Source organism: Zalophus californianus, chromosome 1 (genome assembly GCF_009762305.2).
Source record: "Zalophus californianus isolate mZalCal1 chromosome 1, mZalCal1.pri.v2, whole genome shotgun sequence".
NCBI classification, from domain to species: domain Eukaryota; kingdom Metazoa; phylum Chordata; class Mammalia; order Carnivora; family Otariidae; genus Zalophus; species Zalophus californianus.
In genome coordinates this window covers 131713161-131731227 of record NC_045595.1, presented here as the reverse complement: position 1 = coordinate 131731227, position 18067 = coordinate 131713161, and the positions used below count along the sequence as shown (strand labels likewise).

The 18067-nt window shown below is 35.8% G+C and overlaps 1 protein-coding gene across 3 annotated transcripts in view; it reads left to right on the top strand.

Annotated features, from left to right (window-relative positions):
• The first annotated feature begins 7924 nt into the window (after nucleotides 1-7924).
• The window catches only part of CCDC39 (coiled-coil domain containing 39), a 49564-nt gene continuing 39421 nt past the window's right edge, over nucleotides 7925-18067 (top strand). For 2 of the 3 annotated variants that reach the window (XM_027587488.2, XM_027587486.2), the window contains exons 1-5: nucleotides 7968-8206; nucleotides 8439-8559; nucleotides 14531-14650; nucleotides 16259-16405; nucleotides 17875-18033. In XM_027587488.2, coding sequence (XP_027443289.2) covers nucleotides 8172-8206; nucleotides 8439-8559; nucleotides 14531-14650; nucleotides 16259-16405; nucleotides 17875-18033 — 582 coding nt within the window. In that variant the 5' untranslated portion in view covers nucleotides 7968-8171. Of the gene's footprint in view, nucleotides 8207-8438; nucleotides 8560-14530; nucleotides 14651-16258; nucleotides 16406-17874; nucleotides 18034-18067 lie in introns of all 3 variants that reach the window. The other variant, XM_027587487.2, reaches the window with a different exon arrangement.

Here is an 18067-nt window from a genome sequence, read left to right as displayed (position 1 = left end):
TGTATAGGTAAGGAAATTTGGGAACACGACAAGTATGAGACTCCTCTGACATTTTTCCAGTAAGACTGTTATGTCATTATCCAGGTCATTAACTATTTCATAATAAATGGATTTCCTCAGGAGGGAGTGAGTACCTAAGCAGTAGCAGCATAGAAGGATTGCACATTGCTGAAGAGCATGTTATAGCCCCAGGCAATCTTGGAAGTTTCTTCTGAGTTTACATCATATGCAACGATTTAAGAATGAATTGCATAAAAGAAAGTCTGAAAAAATGGAGACATTTACCATTTTTTCTGGGTAGGAAGACAATAAAAAAAGTTTCAGTTTTTGAAATTATTGCGTATATTCAGAGAGACTTCAGTGAAATTCCTAGGATTCTGAGTCCTCTTTTTTTTTGGAGGGAGATGGAAAACTTGACAACTTGATTTCAAGAAGTGTTTGAGGGTAGACAAGAATAGCTGTGATGGTGGTAATAGCTGTTGTGGTTGGCCCTACCGTACTAAGAAGCTGTGCTATTCAAAACTGTGGTACTTATATAGAGGTAGATAAATACATCAGTGAAATACCACATATCCAGAAACGTATTTTTGTATATATGAGAATTTAGTATTTAAGGGCACATTTCAAACCAAAAAGCAAGATACTTATTTAATAAATGGTGCTGAGAAAATTATTTGTTTTGAAAGAGAACTATGAATCTACTTCCTCTCATACACAAACATAAATTTTATGTGCATTAAATTTTAATATATAATTCTTTTTAAAAAAGATTTTACTTATTTATTTGTTCATTCATTCATTCATTCACTTGTTCATCCATCTAGAGAGTGCAAGGGGGACAGGCAGAGGAAGAGGGAGAGAGAGAATCTCAGGCAGACTCCACCCTGAGTGCAGAGCCCGACAGAGGGCTCAATTCCAGGACCTCAAGATCACGACCTGAGCTGAAGTCAAGAGTTAGATGCCCAGCCAACTAAGCCACCCAGGCGCCCCTTAACATATAATTCTAAGAATACTAGAAAAACTTTTGGAGATCATTTTTATAGTCTTCTGGAAAAGGCTCTCCCTAGTGTGGTGTAAAACAAAAGTTATCGAGGAAGACTGATAGATTTAATCACAAACATTTGAAGCTGCTCTTTTTGTTCACATTGATTCTTTCAGCAGATTTTTATTTTTTTATTTTTTTATTTTTAATTTTTTTTAAAGATTTTATTTATTTATTTGAGAGAGAGAGAATGAGAGAAAGCACGAGAGGGAAGAGGGTCAGAGGGAGAAGCAGACTCCCTGCTGAGCAGGGAGCCCGATGTGGGACTTGATCCTGGGACTCCAGGACCATGACCTGAGCCGAAGGCAGTCGCTTAACCAACCGAACCACCCAGGTGCCCTTTCAGCAGATTTTTATTGAGCACTACCAGGTACAGGTATTGTTCCAGTTTTTGAATATAGGGTGAACAAAGTGCATCTGGTTCCTACTGTCATGCTATTGTAGTCTAATGGCAAAGACCAAAAATAAGTAAACAAGCAAATAAAAACATTAAATGCCAATTGTGGTGAGTTGTCTGAATGAAATTACTAAATGTGAAAATTTTGCTTTAAGAAAGAATAACAGGAGAAAGCTATGTTGGATTAAATGGGCAAGGGAGATCTCTATAAGGAGGTTATATATAAACTGAAGACTATGGAACCCTGAAGAATACTAGAACTGAAAAATATATAGAACTACAGTCATGGGAGGAAAATGTTCCAGGGAGAAGGAGCAACATATATGAGGCCCTCAAATCTGGAAGACACCTTAGTTTATTGAGGTTCTAACAAAGCAATTTTAAAAAGCCAGGGTAGCTGAAACATAGTGAATGAGAGGAAAGATGGCAAGAGATGAGGTTGGAAAAAACAAGCAGGGATCAGATCACGTAGGACTTTGTAGACAGGTTAAGCAGTTTGGATTTAATTCTAACTAAGCCAAAAAGGTCAGGCATGTTTTTATAAAACTAAACATATACACCTTACTCTCTGGTTAGCATTTGTATCCTTCGGTATTTATCTAGGAAAAATAAAAACGCATGTCCTTGAAAAGGCTTGTACTGAGAGTATGCTAATAATTATGGAACTAGTTTAAATGTATATTGAATTCGAAGAAATAAGTGAATGGATGATGAATAATGGCTGTAAGGTTTCTCACTGTGAGAAGGAAAGTTTCAAATAAGAAAGGCAGACTAGAATGAAGTCTGTGGTACTAGACTGGAGTCAGAGACATCAGTAGGTACCAATGTTTACCTTATACAGGTAGACAGATACAAAGACAATAATATATATGTATGAAATCTTGGGTTAATATACATACATATGTTACCTAATTCTGTCTGCTGAGAGGGCCCAGAAATAATGACAACCCCATAGCAGCAAACATACCCAGAGCCCAGATCTTGGTTTCTAAATACCATTCTCCACCAAAAGGAACCAGTGCTCCTTGGAGAAATGGCTAATTCTTAGGCTGAGTAAGGAAAAAAAACAAGATGATCCTGGGGCATTTTGCAGTGCCAGAAAGTAAAGAGGCGCTCAAAAGGATGAAGGCGTGTCAAAGAGACAGGGGCCAATGGCTAAAGCTGGAACAAATTGAGCAACACTACAGCGTAGTTTGGAATCCAAAGTATAAAGTATATATTAGTCCATAGTGCTATTAATTAATAATTGAATAAATAAATGGAGAAGAGTTAATCTTACCTATGGAAAAATTTCAAATAATATATGTAGGTACTCCCCTTTTAGGAGGTAGGGTGTAATCTCCCTCCTTGAGGGCACGCTGAATATTGAATCACTCAGAGTTTGGAAAGGAAAATAGTAGTTTTAAAATGGGGTGAAATAGGGGCGCCTGGGTGGCTCAGTTGGTTAAGCATCTGCCTTTGGCTCAGGTCATGATCACCGGGTCCTGGGATCAAGTCCTGCATTAGGCTCCCTGCTCAACAGAAAGCCTGCTTCTCCTTCTCAGTCTGCCTGCCACTCCCCATGCTTGTGCGTGCGCACTCTCTCTTTCTCTCTGTCAAATAAATAAAATCTTTAAAAAAATAAAGTGGGGTGAAATAGATAAAGGGGACCAAGAGTATGCTTATCTTGATGAACACTGAGTAATATACAGAATCGTTGAATCATTACACTGTACACCTGAAACTAATATAACACTGTATGCTAATTATATTTTAATTAAAAACAAAGAAACCTGGCAAATGCTACTTTAACAAAATGATCAAGATTAAAATCACCAGTGATGTCATGAGAACATGTACTCCCTGATATGATGTGATGAGAAGTGCACTTCACCTCTATGGGTTTCTTTCCTAAAACCCATTACTCTGTCCTAATTATGAGAAAACCATCAGATAAAACAAATAATATCATTCTACAAAACACCTGACCAGTACTTCTCAGTTCTGTCCAGGTCATGAAAAACAAGAAAAAACTGGGAACTTGTCACAGACCAGGGGAGACTAAGGAGACGTGACAACAAAATGCAATGTGGTATGCTGGATTGGATGCTGGAATAGAAAAAGAACATTGAAGAAAGAACTGGATACGTTGAGGACGCAGCTGCATTAGTGCCATGAGAAATGATGATAGTCTGAATTGGAGTGATGGCAGTGAAGATGGAGAGAAGTAGAATCAATATAGACTTGAAGGTAGAAGTGAGATGTCATAGTGAGGTACTGGAGGTGGAAAGTGTGGAAGAGGAAGGAGTCAGTAATGACAGCTAGGATTTGATTTTGTACAGCTGGATATATGGCTTTGGTTCTACTGTGCTAGGAAAGACTGAGAAAGAGGTTTGAAATATGTGTGGGATGAAATCAAGAATTCTGTCTTGTACCTGTGTATTAGATTTGAGGCATCTCATCTAGGACACATCTCAGTGGGACTGTCAGATAGGCAGTTGGACATATGTTTAGTGTAGAAGAGAGATCTGGGATACAGAAATACTAATGGGAGTCGTTAAAGAAGTCCATGGTACTTAAAGCCATGAAAATGGCTATGATCACCTAGGAAGCAAGTGTAAGAAGAGAAGAGTAGAGAGGCAAGCTTTGGGTCTTGAGGAATACCAATATTAAGAAGCCAAACAGGACACAATAAAGCAACAAATGAGATTGAGAAGGTTACCGGGAAACTGATAGTCCTAAAAAGCCATGAGAAAAAAGAGGGAAGGAATAGCTGAGCTGAATGCAGCGCATAGATCTGGCGAGTTGATGCTAAACTTCCCATTGGAATATGAAGCATACTAATGGCAACAAGAGCAGTTTCTGAGGTGGTATGGCAAAATATACCAAAAACAAAGTTTTAAAACCCCCAAAAAACAGATTGGGAGAAAAATACTGTTCATACACACATGTCACACACAAGCATGCACAAAGAATACTGTCCATAAAATAGAAAGCACTGTTATAATTCAAAAAGAAGAGACAACCTAATGAGATGGATGGGCAAAGGATATGATACATTTTATTTATTTATTTTTATTTTTAAAAATTCCAATATAATTAATGTACAGTGTTATGTTAGTTTCAGGGGTACAATATAGTGATTCACCAATTCTGAACATCACTCAGTGCTCATCATGATAAGTGTACTCTTCATTCTCTTGACCTGTTTTAACTATCTCCCACCCACGTCCCCTCTGGTAACCATCTGTTTGTTCTCTATCGTTAAGAGTCTTTTCTTGTTTGTCTCTTTTTTTTTCTTTGTTCATTTGTTTCTTAAATTCCACATATGAGTGAAATCATATGGTACTTGTTTTAGGATATGATAAATTCTTAGCTGAAGAAATGTGATGCTCAGTCTCATAATTAAAAAATTGGCAATAAACAACAAGATACCATATTTTTCTCTTTAGGTTGTAAAATATTACTTCATAATATGCAGAGTATGCAAGGATACTGCCATATTCTGTTGGTATATAAAGACGTTTTGAAAGAATTCAGTATATCAAAATAGAATTGCCTATATACGTTTTCCATTAATTTTACTTCTAAGAATAGGTCATGCAGAAACACAAATGTGTGCAAGGTTATCTCTTATTCACCAAATCAAAAACACTGCTGATTGAAATATGTATCCCAACTTTAGAGATACTCAGATGTGAAAATAAGTAGACCCCAGACTTGATGAAATACAGTACAATAAAAATGTTCATTGTAGCATTGCTTAAAAAGTTAAAATTGATGGATAATACTGAAGTTTAAACTGCCATTAAAAGACCAAAGATCTAATGTACTGATATGAAAACATGGCCACTATTGTTAAGTGATAAAATGAATCTGCAAAAGAATATTTGTAATATGATTCTATTTCTGTGGGAAAAGTTAATATATCTATGTATATATAGCTGTACTTAAAAAAATACTGGTAGGACACATGCCAAACAGTGGCAACCTCTTGGCAATGAGGTGAAAGATAGCTTTTCCTTTTTCTTTATACATATATGTATTTTTCTTTTTCTTTCTTTCTCTCTTTTTTTTTTTACAAATATCACATTATTTTTGTAAAACCATAAACCTCTTCATATTTTAGCCTGAAAAATCTGATTTGGATGAGGTTTATTTACTTGGGAATGCGGTAGTAAAAGAGTGACATCTACCTTAGCGTTTTGGGATTAAATTGAGTATTTCATGGTCAACAACAAGGCTTGTAAAACTTCGGGTTTTGTTTCCGAGTCTAGATCTGAGTAAATTCAAGTCGAGTTATAATAGTGGGATTCTAAAAGTGGCAACTGGATGATATGGAATGCTGTGGTGATGAGGTGGAGAAGCAGGAATATCATTTTAAGGCAGAAATGTAGAATTAGGAAGAATGTACGGACATTTTGTACAAAATTCAGCATTGTACAAAATTTCTGAAATTCGGGAAATAGAATCCATGAGACATGAGAAATGGGACTCTTTGCATGGATTTGTCTGCCAGACTTCTGATGTCCTTGAGGCCTGCAGGACAACAGCAAAGACAGCTGCGGTCATGGATTTGGCAGCTCCAGCTAACACAGAGGGGTGGATCAGCAGATTGGCACAGGCTGAGGCAGCTGCCTCAGTATTCACATTAGTAATGGGGATGAGAAATTAGAAAAGAATGTTTAAGACATATGGACAGAACAACACTAATAATTTTAGGAAGCAGCATTGCCATAACAAATCTCCAGTATAAATAACTATATGCCATCTCAATATGTGCTGGATACTAACATTTTCATTAGTAGGAATGACTAAACTATTATAAAAGATCATCTTTTATAAGGTTTTTTAAGCTCTAAATTTCCATTATTCCACACAGGTTGAAATCCCCCCTACAAGCTGTTTTTCTCCTCCACCACCGTGGGAATTTAGGCATTGCAGAAGTGAGGGATAAAATGCTGTGCTAATTCTACCTCCGATAGAAGATATTTCTAAGAATGTTGTATATGTGAATAAGTACAGTGTTATTTACAGTGAATGATGTTTTACCACAGTGTGCCGCATTTAATATACTCCATAAAGGCACATATATAAAAATTCTTTCTAAAGATGGTAGTTGTATATATCGATAAATATAGTATTTCAGTGAAGGAATGTGTTCATTACACTTTGATGCATGGAATATACTATAGATTGTCAAATGTATAAAAGTTGTTTCTAAGAATAAAATTTTATTGCATCTGAGTAGTCAGTGAAATAATATATATCACATATGCTACATTTAATACATCTATAAAGTATGTATAAAATATTTCTATGGTGATAGAAGATAAAAGATAAATGCTTTTAAGAATACAAAAAGCTAATTTTAGTCTTTGAGACTCTTTGAGACTAGAGAAACAGTCCATAAGATTCAATATATGGAAAACCAGGTAAGCACAAGGAGACAAAACTACAAGATTTCAAAAGTATAGTTAACAAACCAATGGTAAAAAGACATTTTCAGGACAATTGAAATGGTTATGAAATGATATTCAATAATTTTGATATTGTGAATTTTGATAGATGTGATAATTATACTGTATTCATGTTAGAAAACATTGAACATTAAACGTTAGTGATGCATGCTCAAATATTTGGGGATGAAATGTCATGAGGTCTGCGATTTTCTTTAAAGTGCTTCAGCAAAAAATATAGATGAAGTGAATGTGGCAAAATATGTTAAATCAAGATAATGAGTATGTGGGCATTCATCATACCCTGCTCTTTTTTCCCACCTCTCGCCCCCCTTTATTCTTTTTTATATTTAAACTTTTTATAATAAAAAGTGTAACAAAATAATGGTAAAATAAAATTCAAAAGGGCAAAAAAGGCTACAGACAGTTGCTTATTGGATAAGCAAAATTAATTTAAGCTGATGATGCTGTAGTAGAGGTATTTCAGCCAAGAACATTTCTCATGGCAGACCGCATAGTTTGTAGTAGGAGATCTGTATCCTGGTTCAAGTGCTAAGACTTTAATCCCTTCACTTTAGGGAGCCTCAGTTTTCTTAATCTGGAAAATGAAATGATTAGATTAGCTGATTGTTTTATTCTTTCCAGTTCTGAGATGCTATAGAACAGAAGCTGTAAACTCAAACGTCTACAGTGCGAAGCCGGTAATTCAAATTACTGAATTGGTGAAGTGCTAAAGGGGGCGCCTCTTCAGCCGAATAATGCCTTCATGATAATGTGGGCTCAGTGTTTCCTTTTTCGAGATTAGGAAGAAATACAGATTTCTGTGTGAAAGAGAAGATTTGTGAATGTTAAATGAAAATGTAAAGAAAAACAAGGTGTAGGAGTGGCGAGGGAGGGACCACCAAACTCTGCGCCCCAAGTTTGCCATCTCTGCGCAGTCCTCGTCCGCGGTTAGCTAGGACGCACTGCAAAGTACAGACGAGCATTGTGAAGACCCGGAGATTAACACAAAGATCGAAACACACATCAGCGATTCTAAGGGATGAACTGTGCTTCGAAATGCCAGTCTACTTCAGCCTACGAGATTTCATCTACGGAGGAAAGTCAACAAACAGCATTTGAAAGTCGGCTTTACTGTTTTCTTTAGCTCTCATCTGCGTGCGATCCGGCAGTTGCGTGGTGCAATGCCATTCCCGTACGCTGTGTAACCTAAAGACCGCAGGTGCCACCGACTTTACACCCTCCAGGAGCGCTCCGGGGGGGACCACCCCAAGCCGCAATTTGAGGGAAAGTTATGCTGGCGCCTGGCAACCCCAGCGAAGCTCTGGAGTAAGTGCTTCGCTTCCCTGGGAACTCAAAAAGGAAAAGCTGCTCGTGATCTAGGGACCGGTTTCTCAACCGGAAGTTTTGCTTGGCGGCTTGAGCACTTCCTGTTTGGTAACTAAGGGCGCGGGACGGTTGTTAGGGCTGCCGTGGTAATTACAGGGGAGCTTTGCGGGTGAGGGGGTTGCCTCGCGTGCTACTCCCGGGCTCTACGAGCAAGCGGATCTTTTCTCCACAGCCTGTCAGAGGTCCCCTATCCGTTTGCTATCATGAGTAGCGAATTCTTGGCGGAGCTGCATTGGGACGATGGGTTTGCTATCCCGGTGGCAAATGAGGAGAACAAGATACTGGAAGATCAGGTAAGGACCGGACGAAGAAGGCGGGGTAAAGAGGAGGAAGTTTCTGGTTGGCAGGAATACCCCAACCCTTTTATTCCTCCCCTTTCCTTCCCGAGTTTCATCTCTTCTCTAACTCTCACCCGCACCGTCTTCCTCCCTCCCGTGCCTGCCTGCCCTTTTCGGAACTTGGCTAAGCATTACAAAATATAAATTGAAACGATAATTGATACTCAGGACATAAAGCCTGAGTCGTTACTCTGTCCTCTCCTGCTCCACGTAATCATTTCCAGCCTCGTGGGCAGGAGAGGAAAGGCTGGTTCCCGGGTCCGCTTTTCCTTCCTCAGAATTAAGCGCGGCTTGCAAAGGGACTTCTGCGGTTTTCGTAGCAACAGTTGTTGGCGGATGTTTATAAACAAAACACGTTCTGGTTGACATTTCTTTTTGAGTTTCTGCCTATGACATTTAAAGTTAAAAGTGACTCGAAGAAATGTTTTCAAGAGGAACGTTCTAGTAAGAATGTAAAATGTACAGTTTGCAGCTTTTCAAAGTGAGAATGTTGTCACAGAGTGATATAAAATATTTTACGTTGTAAGGAATATTTTACAGCAGCTTGCAACCAATGCATAATAGTTGTTAAAAATAAAATTGCAACCAGCTAGAAAACTTTTAAAAACCTTTAACAGTCAGTCTAAAGTTCCATCACATGGCAATGTGTTGTGGAGAAGAGGGTCCAAGAAGAACGGATGATGATTACATTACTTTATAGAATGGAAGAGAAGATTTTCTTCCCTCTGAAAAATGAAAATTCTTCACTGTTTTTTGAGGATTTTTTTTCAAAAATACTCTGACATATTTACTCATGTCTAAATTAGATGGCTGCAGTTGTTTGTTTAAATGAAGGGCAACATTAGGGAAAATAAGAGATTTAGCACTGAGTACTGAGGAATAATAATATTAAGAAGTATCCAGCCCTGGGTTCAAATCCTAATTATCATCAGTGAGCCTGTTTCTTCTTCTATAAACCGGAAATAAATAAAATAATTATTTCCCAGGGTTGTTATACAGCTCCAAGCACATAAATATAGGTTAAATTTCCATTCAAATGTTAGTTTTTGGTATTATTACCATAATATTTGTCTCATATGATTTTATATACATAGTAATTATATTAGCTATTTAAAGAATATTACAGAGCAATAGAAAGAAGAAGAGTGAAGGTTCATAATCACTTCACCTGAATAAACAATGGCATTAAAAAAGCAACTCTGGTAAGTTTAAGCCATTCAAACAGAACAGAAGGGTATAAAATAGAAGAGTATTCCCTCCTCGAAATACCTACTGTTGACTATAGAAGTGTGACTATCATGACATTAAACAAATATTCCAGACATCATTATCTACAGATATGTAGATAGAAAAGACAAACAGAAGTTATAAGAATGCAGTCCTACTATATGTGCTGTTTTTAACATAACAATTTTTATTTAATAAAAATAATTTAATTTTACTTAAGAGACAAAGAGAGGGATTGTTGAATTTCAAATAAATATTACTTGATTACAACAGATAGTGATTGCTAAAAAATTTTCTTAACATTAGGAAAAAGTATAAGAAAAAAATGAAATGGTTAAATTATTGTTTACAAAAATGCTTTGTTTCATTTGTTGGCTGATTCCCTGATCTTTCATTTTTCATTTTTAAAACAAAGAAATTAACTCTCACACTTCTTTCCACCTCTTTTACCCCATTAAAAAAAGTGGTTTTATTATTTTTATATTATCAAGGTTTATTTTATTTTCATTCTGTTCAGTGTCCTTAATTTACTACAAGTGTTTAGTCTTAGTTTTATTTTTAAACTGATTTAATGGTCCTTAATGCAGCCACTTTTACTCAGTTTACCTTTTCTTGGATTTTTCACTTTAATTCGTCTTTTGACTGGTTGGGTTCTATCCTTAAGTAGTTGTTTCAAGAAGGGTCCGTAGTACTGTGCTTTTGATTCCTTGCATCCTTAGTTGCCAATTGATTTCTTGCATTGCTTGCTTTATATTCTTTAAATCATAGTATCAGATCTTCAAGAACCTTCTTTCTCCCTCCACTCCTTCCTTCTAGAGTCCTGTATTTTTTTAATATGGATTTTTTTCCACAGGCCTATTTTCCACCTGTTAACTTGAGAATTTCCTTTATTCCTTTACTGGGTTGATGCTCTATTTCCTAGATCACATATCTTCTTTCTTGGGTTATTTCCTTGTTTTGATGAAATACTTTCTTATGTGTCCCTGAGAAGGGTGTATAGGAGGAAAACTCCAAATCTGAAAATGTTTTTTATTTAATCTCACATTTGATGGTTTTGGCTAGGTAGAATATTCTAGGTTAAAAATATTTTTTCCACAGAATTTGCAAAGTATTATCTTCCAGTAGTGATGTTGATGAGTAATCTGATATTAGAATGATTTCCATTTCCATTTCTTTGTAGGTTACAATTTTAATCTCTGGAAGCTTTTAGGGTTTTGTGTCATTTTTACATTGCAACTCTATCAACCATATTTTTAATTTTCAGGTTATTTGCTTGTTGCTTTTTTGTAGCATATGGTCTTGTTTTAGAAGTACCATATCAGTCTGGCTGAGTGTGTGTGTGTGTGTGTGTGTGTGTGTGTGCATGTGTGTATGTGTTTAGTTCTTTTTTGTGTCTTGAGTTATGTTTCCTCTGGGATCTTTTTGTTTGTTTGTTTATCTTGATATCCCTTACATGATGTAAGTTTTCAGTAAGTATCTGGTGGTCCTTGCATGACCTTTTATATTTAAAAGAGGCAAAAAAATATTGTCTGGGAATTCTGTGAGGAAGAAATTATCAGCTTGTGGAGAGTTAGTCATTATGCTTTCATTAAAAAAAGCAGATGCTGGGATGCCTGGGTGGCTCAGTCAGTTAAGCGGCTGCCTTCGGCCCGGGTCATGATCCCAGGGTCCTGGGATCAAGTCCCACATCAAGCTCCTTGCTCAGCAGGGAGCCTGCTTCTCCGTCTCTCTCCTTCTGCTTGTGCTCTCTCTGTCAAATAAATAAAATCTTTAAAAAAAAAAAAAGCAGATGCTTTTGCTCTGGTTCATTATGCAATCATAAAAGTTATAACTGATGAAGAAAATAAAAGTCATAAAGCTGTATACACCAAACAGTGCAATAACTAAGTACATCAAAGTAAAAGCTGTTATAAATACAAGTAGACTTGGACAAAAAAATACAGTTGTAGTAGGATACTTCAATATTGACCTCCTCAGAACTGGACAATTCTAATAGACAAAAATAAGGATATAGAGTTATGAATAATATAATAAAAATAAAAACAGAGTATATATATCCCTTAAATAAACACTTTAAAGAATATGTCTGTAAAATATTTATAAAGGTGGATCATTTACTATATCAGAACAAAATCCTTAATGCACTAAAAGTGAATGATAAACCTTAAAGACATTATATGAAGTGAAATAAGGTGGACATAAAACACTGTATGGTTCCACTTATATGACATACCTAGAGTAGTCAAGTTCATAAAGATATAAGTAGAATGGCAATTTCCAGGGGCTGGGGGGAAGGGGAATGGAGAGTTAGGGTTTAATGGGCAGAGTTTCAGTTTGGGAAGATGAAAATTTTCAGGTGGATGGTGACAGTGGTTGCACAACACGTGAATGTACTTAATGCCACTCTTAATGTATACTGAAAAACGGTTAAAATGATAAAAAGTAGGTTATGAATATTTTACCACAATTAAAGAAATGAGTGGTAGGAATTTTATCATAATCAATAGCATTTATAATAAATAATTTTAAAAATTATCCTCCATTGTTATGGACTGATATCTTCCTCACCCCATTCATATATTGAAGCCCTAATCTCCAATGTGATGGTATTTGGTAGTGGGGCCTTTGGGAGGTAATTAGGTTTAGATGAGGTCATGAGAATGTGGCTCCCATGATGCGATTAGTATCTTTATATGAAGCGGAAGACAGACCAGAACTCTCTCTCTCCACCATTTGAGTATGCAGCTAGAAGACACTGTCTGTAAGTCAGGAAGAGAGATTTCACCAGAACCAAATTGGCTAGCACCTCAATCCTGGACTTCCCAGCCCCCAGAACTGTGAGAAATAAATTTCTGATCTTTAAGCCAAACAGTCTATGATATTTTGTTATGGCAGCCTGAGCTGACTAAGACATCCGTCTTAAGTACTTAGGCCAATTTCTCAGATATATATTCCTGGATAGCGCTTCTATCATAGAGAAATTGAAAGGGAAAGTCAGCTTTTAGAAAACAATAAAAAGAGAGTGCTTCACACCTGTATTCATTGGAAATAGCAAAAATCTTACCTAGAGAAAACTTACAGGCTTAAATGCCTTCATTTTTAAATCAATGCCTTAGTTGGCTTGGGTTGCTATAACAAAATACCATAGACTGAGTGACTTAAAAAACAGACATTTATTTTTCAAGGTTCTGAAAGGCTAGAAGTTGAGATCAGGGTGGAAGTGTGGTTGGGTTCTAGTGAGAGCCCTCTTCCTGGCTTGCACATGGCTGCCTTCTCACTTTGTTCTCACATGGCAGAGAGAAAGAAAGCTCTGGTCTCTTGTTTTTATAAGGAGACTAATTCCATCATGAGGGTCCTACCTTCAGGTCCTAATTTAAACCTATTTACCTCCCAAAGGCCCACCTCCACATACCATCACATTGTGGGTAAGGGCCTCAACATATGAATTTGAGGGTGACACAAACAGTCCATTGTAATCCATGTGACAAAAGTAAGGAAATTAAGAACTGCTCTTAATAAATTTAAAAAAGAACAACAGGGGCACCTCGGTGGCTCTGTTGGTTGAACAACTGCCTTCGGATCAGGTCATGATCCTGGAGTCCCGGGATGGAGTCCCACATTGGGCTCCCTGCTGGGCGGGGAATCTGCTTCTCCCTCTGACCCTCCCCCCCTCAATGCTCTTTCTCTTTCTCTCTCAAATAAATAAATAAAAAATCTTAAAAAAGAACAACAAAGTAAACAAAAGAGGGAATTAAAAGTAAAACTGGGGGTGCCTGGGTGGCTCAGTCGTTAAGTGTCTCCCTTTGGCTCGAGTCATGATCCCGGGTTCCAGGGATCGAGCCCCACACCCTGCTCCCTGCTCAGCGGGAAGTCTGCTTCTCCTTCTCGCACTCCCCCTGCTTGTGTTCCCTCTCTCCCTGTCTCTCTCTCTGTCAGATAAATAAATAAAATCTTAAAAAAAAAAAAAAGTAAAACTGAAATGAAATAAAAAGCAAAAAATACATATTTAATGTTACTTAGTATGTTTAATAAAATATAGGATATAACACATAGGACATTACTCTTTAATTTCTTCCTTATTTAAAAATTCAAATATTGTGGATTTTGTTGTATACCTCCTGGGTTGTAGCCCCAACTTTGGGAACCACAGATCAAGACTATAAGAAAGGATATTTTTTTGTTTTATTGAGTTTTTGTATTGCTTTGAGGGGTGATATATTCTCATTGTCCTGAGAATCTATCTTGTAATTTCCTAAAGTTTTTTTTGTTTGTTTGTTATGCATTTGCATTGTTTTGTTTCTACTCAGGGTTCTAATTCAATGACACACAAAATACATTAACAATAAGGGTCTAAGCACAGGAGAGTTGTTCTGTTCTGTACAGCTTGCCCTAAATCTGTTGGTTTTGCATAGGAGTTCGGGGAGGAGCTGTTATGCCTGGTATCCCACTACTTATCAAATTTATGGTTCATGTTCTGTGTTTTTGTTATATCTGTTGTTATGCTCTGGTTTGCTCTAGAGATCTTGTTTGATTATGGAATAAAAATACCATTTTTTCCCTTAAAGTACTGCTGTATGAAAATTGCATCTTAGCAGTGGTCCTTGAGAGATTTCTGAGAAATCTGAGAGGTTTCTATTGTCTTAATGTAGTGCTAATTTTCCTACAGTAATCTCTAAATTACTGCACATATTATTTACAGTTGTCAAAGATGCAGGAGGAAAGGTCAAGTTTGCAAGATCAGCTACGTGACTATGAAGATCGAATTAATGCTATGACTTCTCACTTCAAAAATGTTAAGCAAGAATTTTCATTTACACAGGTACAGTAATGCCAACATAATGTTGATTATGCCATGTGTAGTCATGGAACATTTCACATTGCATTCACATCTGTGATTTTATTTTAGAGATACAATGGGAAACTTTAGCATAGCTAAACTATTGTGAACATAACCTTGAACTTGAAAGTAGGTAGAAAAAAAGGCTTTGAGGAACTCACTGCTGCCACCGATTTCAGGAATAACTAATGCATTTGAAAGAAGAAATCATTCAAACAGTCTAATGTAATATTAGGCATCAGATTATATGAGAAGGGTTTAGTGATCAAACAATGATTTTAAGCCAAAATAGACCTAATGTAACACATGATAGAATTTCCACCTCCTTTTCACTTTTTCAGTGCAATCCACTGGGCCTTTTTGAGTGGAAGCACATAGTTCACACACTTCAGTAGCCCTTAGGGCACCATGGTATTTTAGGATCCTGAGATGATAGAAAAGTTAAATTATATTTAGGGTATTATTTAAGATAACCAGGGAAAGTATAATCCATTTTAGAATATAACTATAAATAATAAACTTAAAACTTAGAGTGATTAGTTAAGTAAGCTTCTATTTTATGGGCAGTTTGTTCATGTGTAGAACATCATTCCCTGATGATGCCTAGCAAATCAGCTCAGCAAATCAGCCCTGGAAGTTTACTAACTTCCATTCCAAACTATTTTTTTAAAAATGCCTCTACCTTTCTTTGAAAGATATGTAATTCTTAAAAGTGAACAAAGCATGCTTTTAATGCCAATTTATAATTAATACAGATAAGTAACCATTTTATTGTGTATAAATCTTATTAGGAAGCTACAAGTTTAATGAACTTTTAAAAGCAATACTTGAAATTTTTGAATCCTGATATGATTAACTAATAAACTGTTTGGAACATCTTTTCTTAAAGTTACTAAATCACTGAGTTGGGGATTTGAAAGTCAGAGACTCTCTGTAGGTATATTTCATTATAGTTAAACCTTAATTAAATCAGATAATAGACACAAAAGACAATAAACTTCCTATACACTTTAAAAATAATACTGATGGTGATAACTTTGAAGCACTACAAACTCAGCAGTCAACAAATACTTTACTAAGTATTTTACTAAGTAAAACTTAACACAAAGGCATGATGGTTTGTTAATATATTCTGGGAAATATTTATAACCATCAGTGTTTACATTGTCATTTATAAATTATCTCTTAATTAGAATGTATAATCAGTTCTAGAAACATCCCATCTCCCAAGTATTTTTAAATTTTATTTCTTATTTTTTAGGTAAGTAATGAGTTATATCTTTTTTAAATCTCACCATTATTAACTTTGGTTTTCTTCAATTTCCCTAGACTAACATAATATCTGAAAATTGCTGACAACAATATTTTCTCCTAGGTCATTCCATGAACTGACTTTCTTAACAACTAGTACACAACACAAAGTACACTGAATCATAAAGTCTAACATGGTTTAGGTTTCAGAGAAGTAGAATTAATAGTACTTAATCTCAGTATTTTGTGGGAACTTTTTTGGGGGGCTAATGGATTATTATAAATATTTTATAATATTAAAAATTAAAACGTTTTTCTATCTCGTAAATTATTCTGTAGTCTCTTTGTAAAGCCAGGGAGCATGAGATTGAAAGTGAAGAGCATTTTAGGATCATTGCTGAAAGAGAACTGGGACGAGTGAAGGATGAAATCCAACGACTGGAAAATGAAATGGCTTCAATACAGGAAAAGAAAAGTGATAAGGAAGTATGTATTGAAATGTTACTTAAAATTTTGTGCTATTGTTCTTTCTTCCCTCACCAAACAAGCAGTGATTTTTTTTCTGTATGAGAAAGACATTCATTAATTTCCTGACATTTATTTACATTGTTTTTTGGACAATGAAAGGCATGTAGAGTTGTCATTTGAATGCAATGATAGAATGTTATATTTATTTTCCCACTATTCATTTACCAAATAGTCATTGAGCCACCATGTGCAGAGTACCACACTGGCTGTCTATTATGTGATACTAGTCATAATTTATTCAGAAGTATCATATGATACTAGGCATAATTTATTCATATATTTTTAAAAGGCCACATTAAAAAACTTACTTTTAATATTGAGTTTTCATTTTTCATTCAAAATGTTTACCTTTCATATTAATTTAGCCTGTAACTCTTAATATTAAACTACTATAACCTCTTTTTCTCTTTTCCTTTGTTTTTAGTTGCCTGATTTGGGAGTTCATTCCAAATTCAATTCTTCTCTTTACATGTGCATATACATATAGAAACGCACATGTATATGCATATGTATACATACACATTTTATTATATTAATTTGTATTTATATGCATATTGATCTGTTTTCTTTTATGACTCTAGATTTGTTAAATGAATACATTTACAGAAAATTTTTTTTTATTAGTTTCAGAGGTAGAATTTAGTGATTCATCAGTTGCATATAACATCCAGGGCTCATTATATCAAGTGCCCTCCTTAATGCCCATCACCCAATTATCCCTTCCCCCTACCCACCTCCCCTCCAGCAACCCTCAGTTTGTTTCCTAGAGTTCAGTGTCTCTTATGGTTTGCCTCCCTTTCAATTTCCATCTTATTTTATTTTTCCTTCCCTTCCCCTATGTTCATCCATTTTGTTTCTTAAATTCCACGTATGAGTGAAATCATATGGTATTTGTCTTTCTCTGACTGACTTATTCACTTACAGAAATATTTTTATCTTCTTAACAACTGTATTTATTTCAACTAAAACTACTTTCAAAATTTCTGTAGAAGAAGCCTCTTAGAGGCAAGAATCTGATTGGAAATGGAGCTGATGGGGACTTGACTTGGGCTTGAGTTAGCATATCAAGCACATTATTTTTACTAAGATTGTATATCCACATGGGATGGATTTGGGGGAGTGACTGACATTAGAGATTGCTCTGGGGGGGACTTTCCCTAAAGCCTTTTTAAGCACTTTGACTCAACTGTTATTCTCAACCTTGTATAATCGTTTCCTCTCTATTTTACAACTGAAGAATTAAATGCAAGTATGGTTGTTATATAATGAAATATGGTGCATTATATATATCTGGAAGTTGGGAAAGGGACAGGTTTTCTTCTTTCCTTTTTAATATGTCCTGTAGTATGTAATTTTATGTTTTATTTTAGTTTGTGTAGTAAATAATAATCTGTAATCTCTCCCTGCCCCCTTTCTTTGGAAATTAGAATAACATATTTAAAACTACTCAAAAATTGGATGGTTTGAAATGTCAAATGAACTGGGACCGGCAAGCATTGGAAGCCTGGTTAGAAGAATCAGCTCGTAAAGATAGTGATGCCCTCACTCTTCAGAAGTATGCACAACAAGATGATAGTAAAATTAGGGTGAGAAATTATAAATTGTAATCTTAGGTTTTCT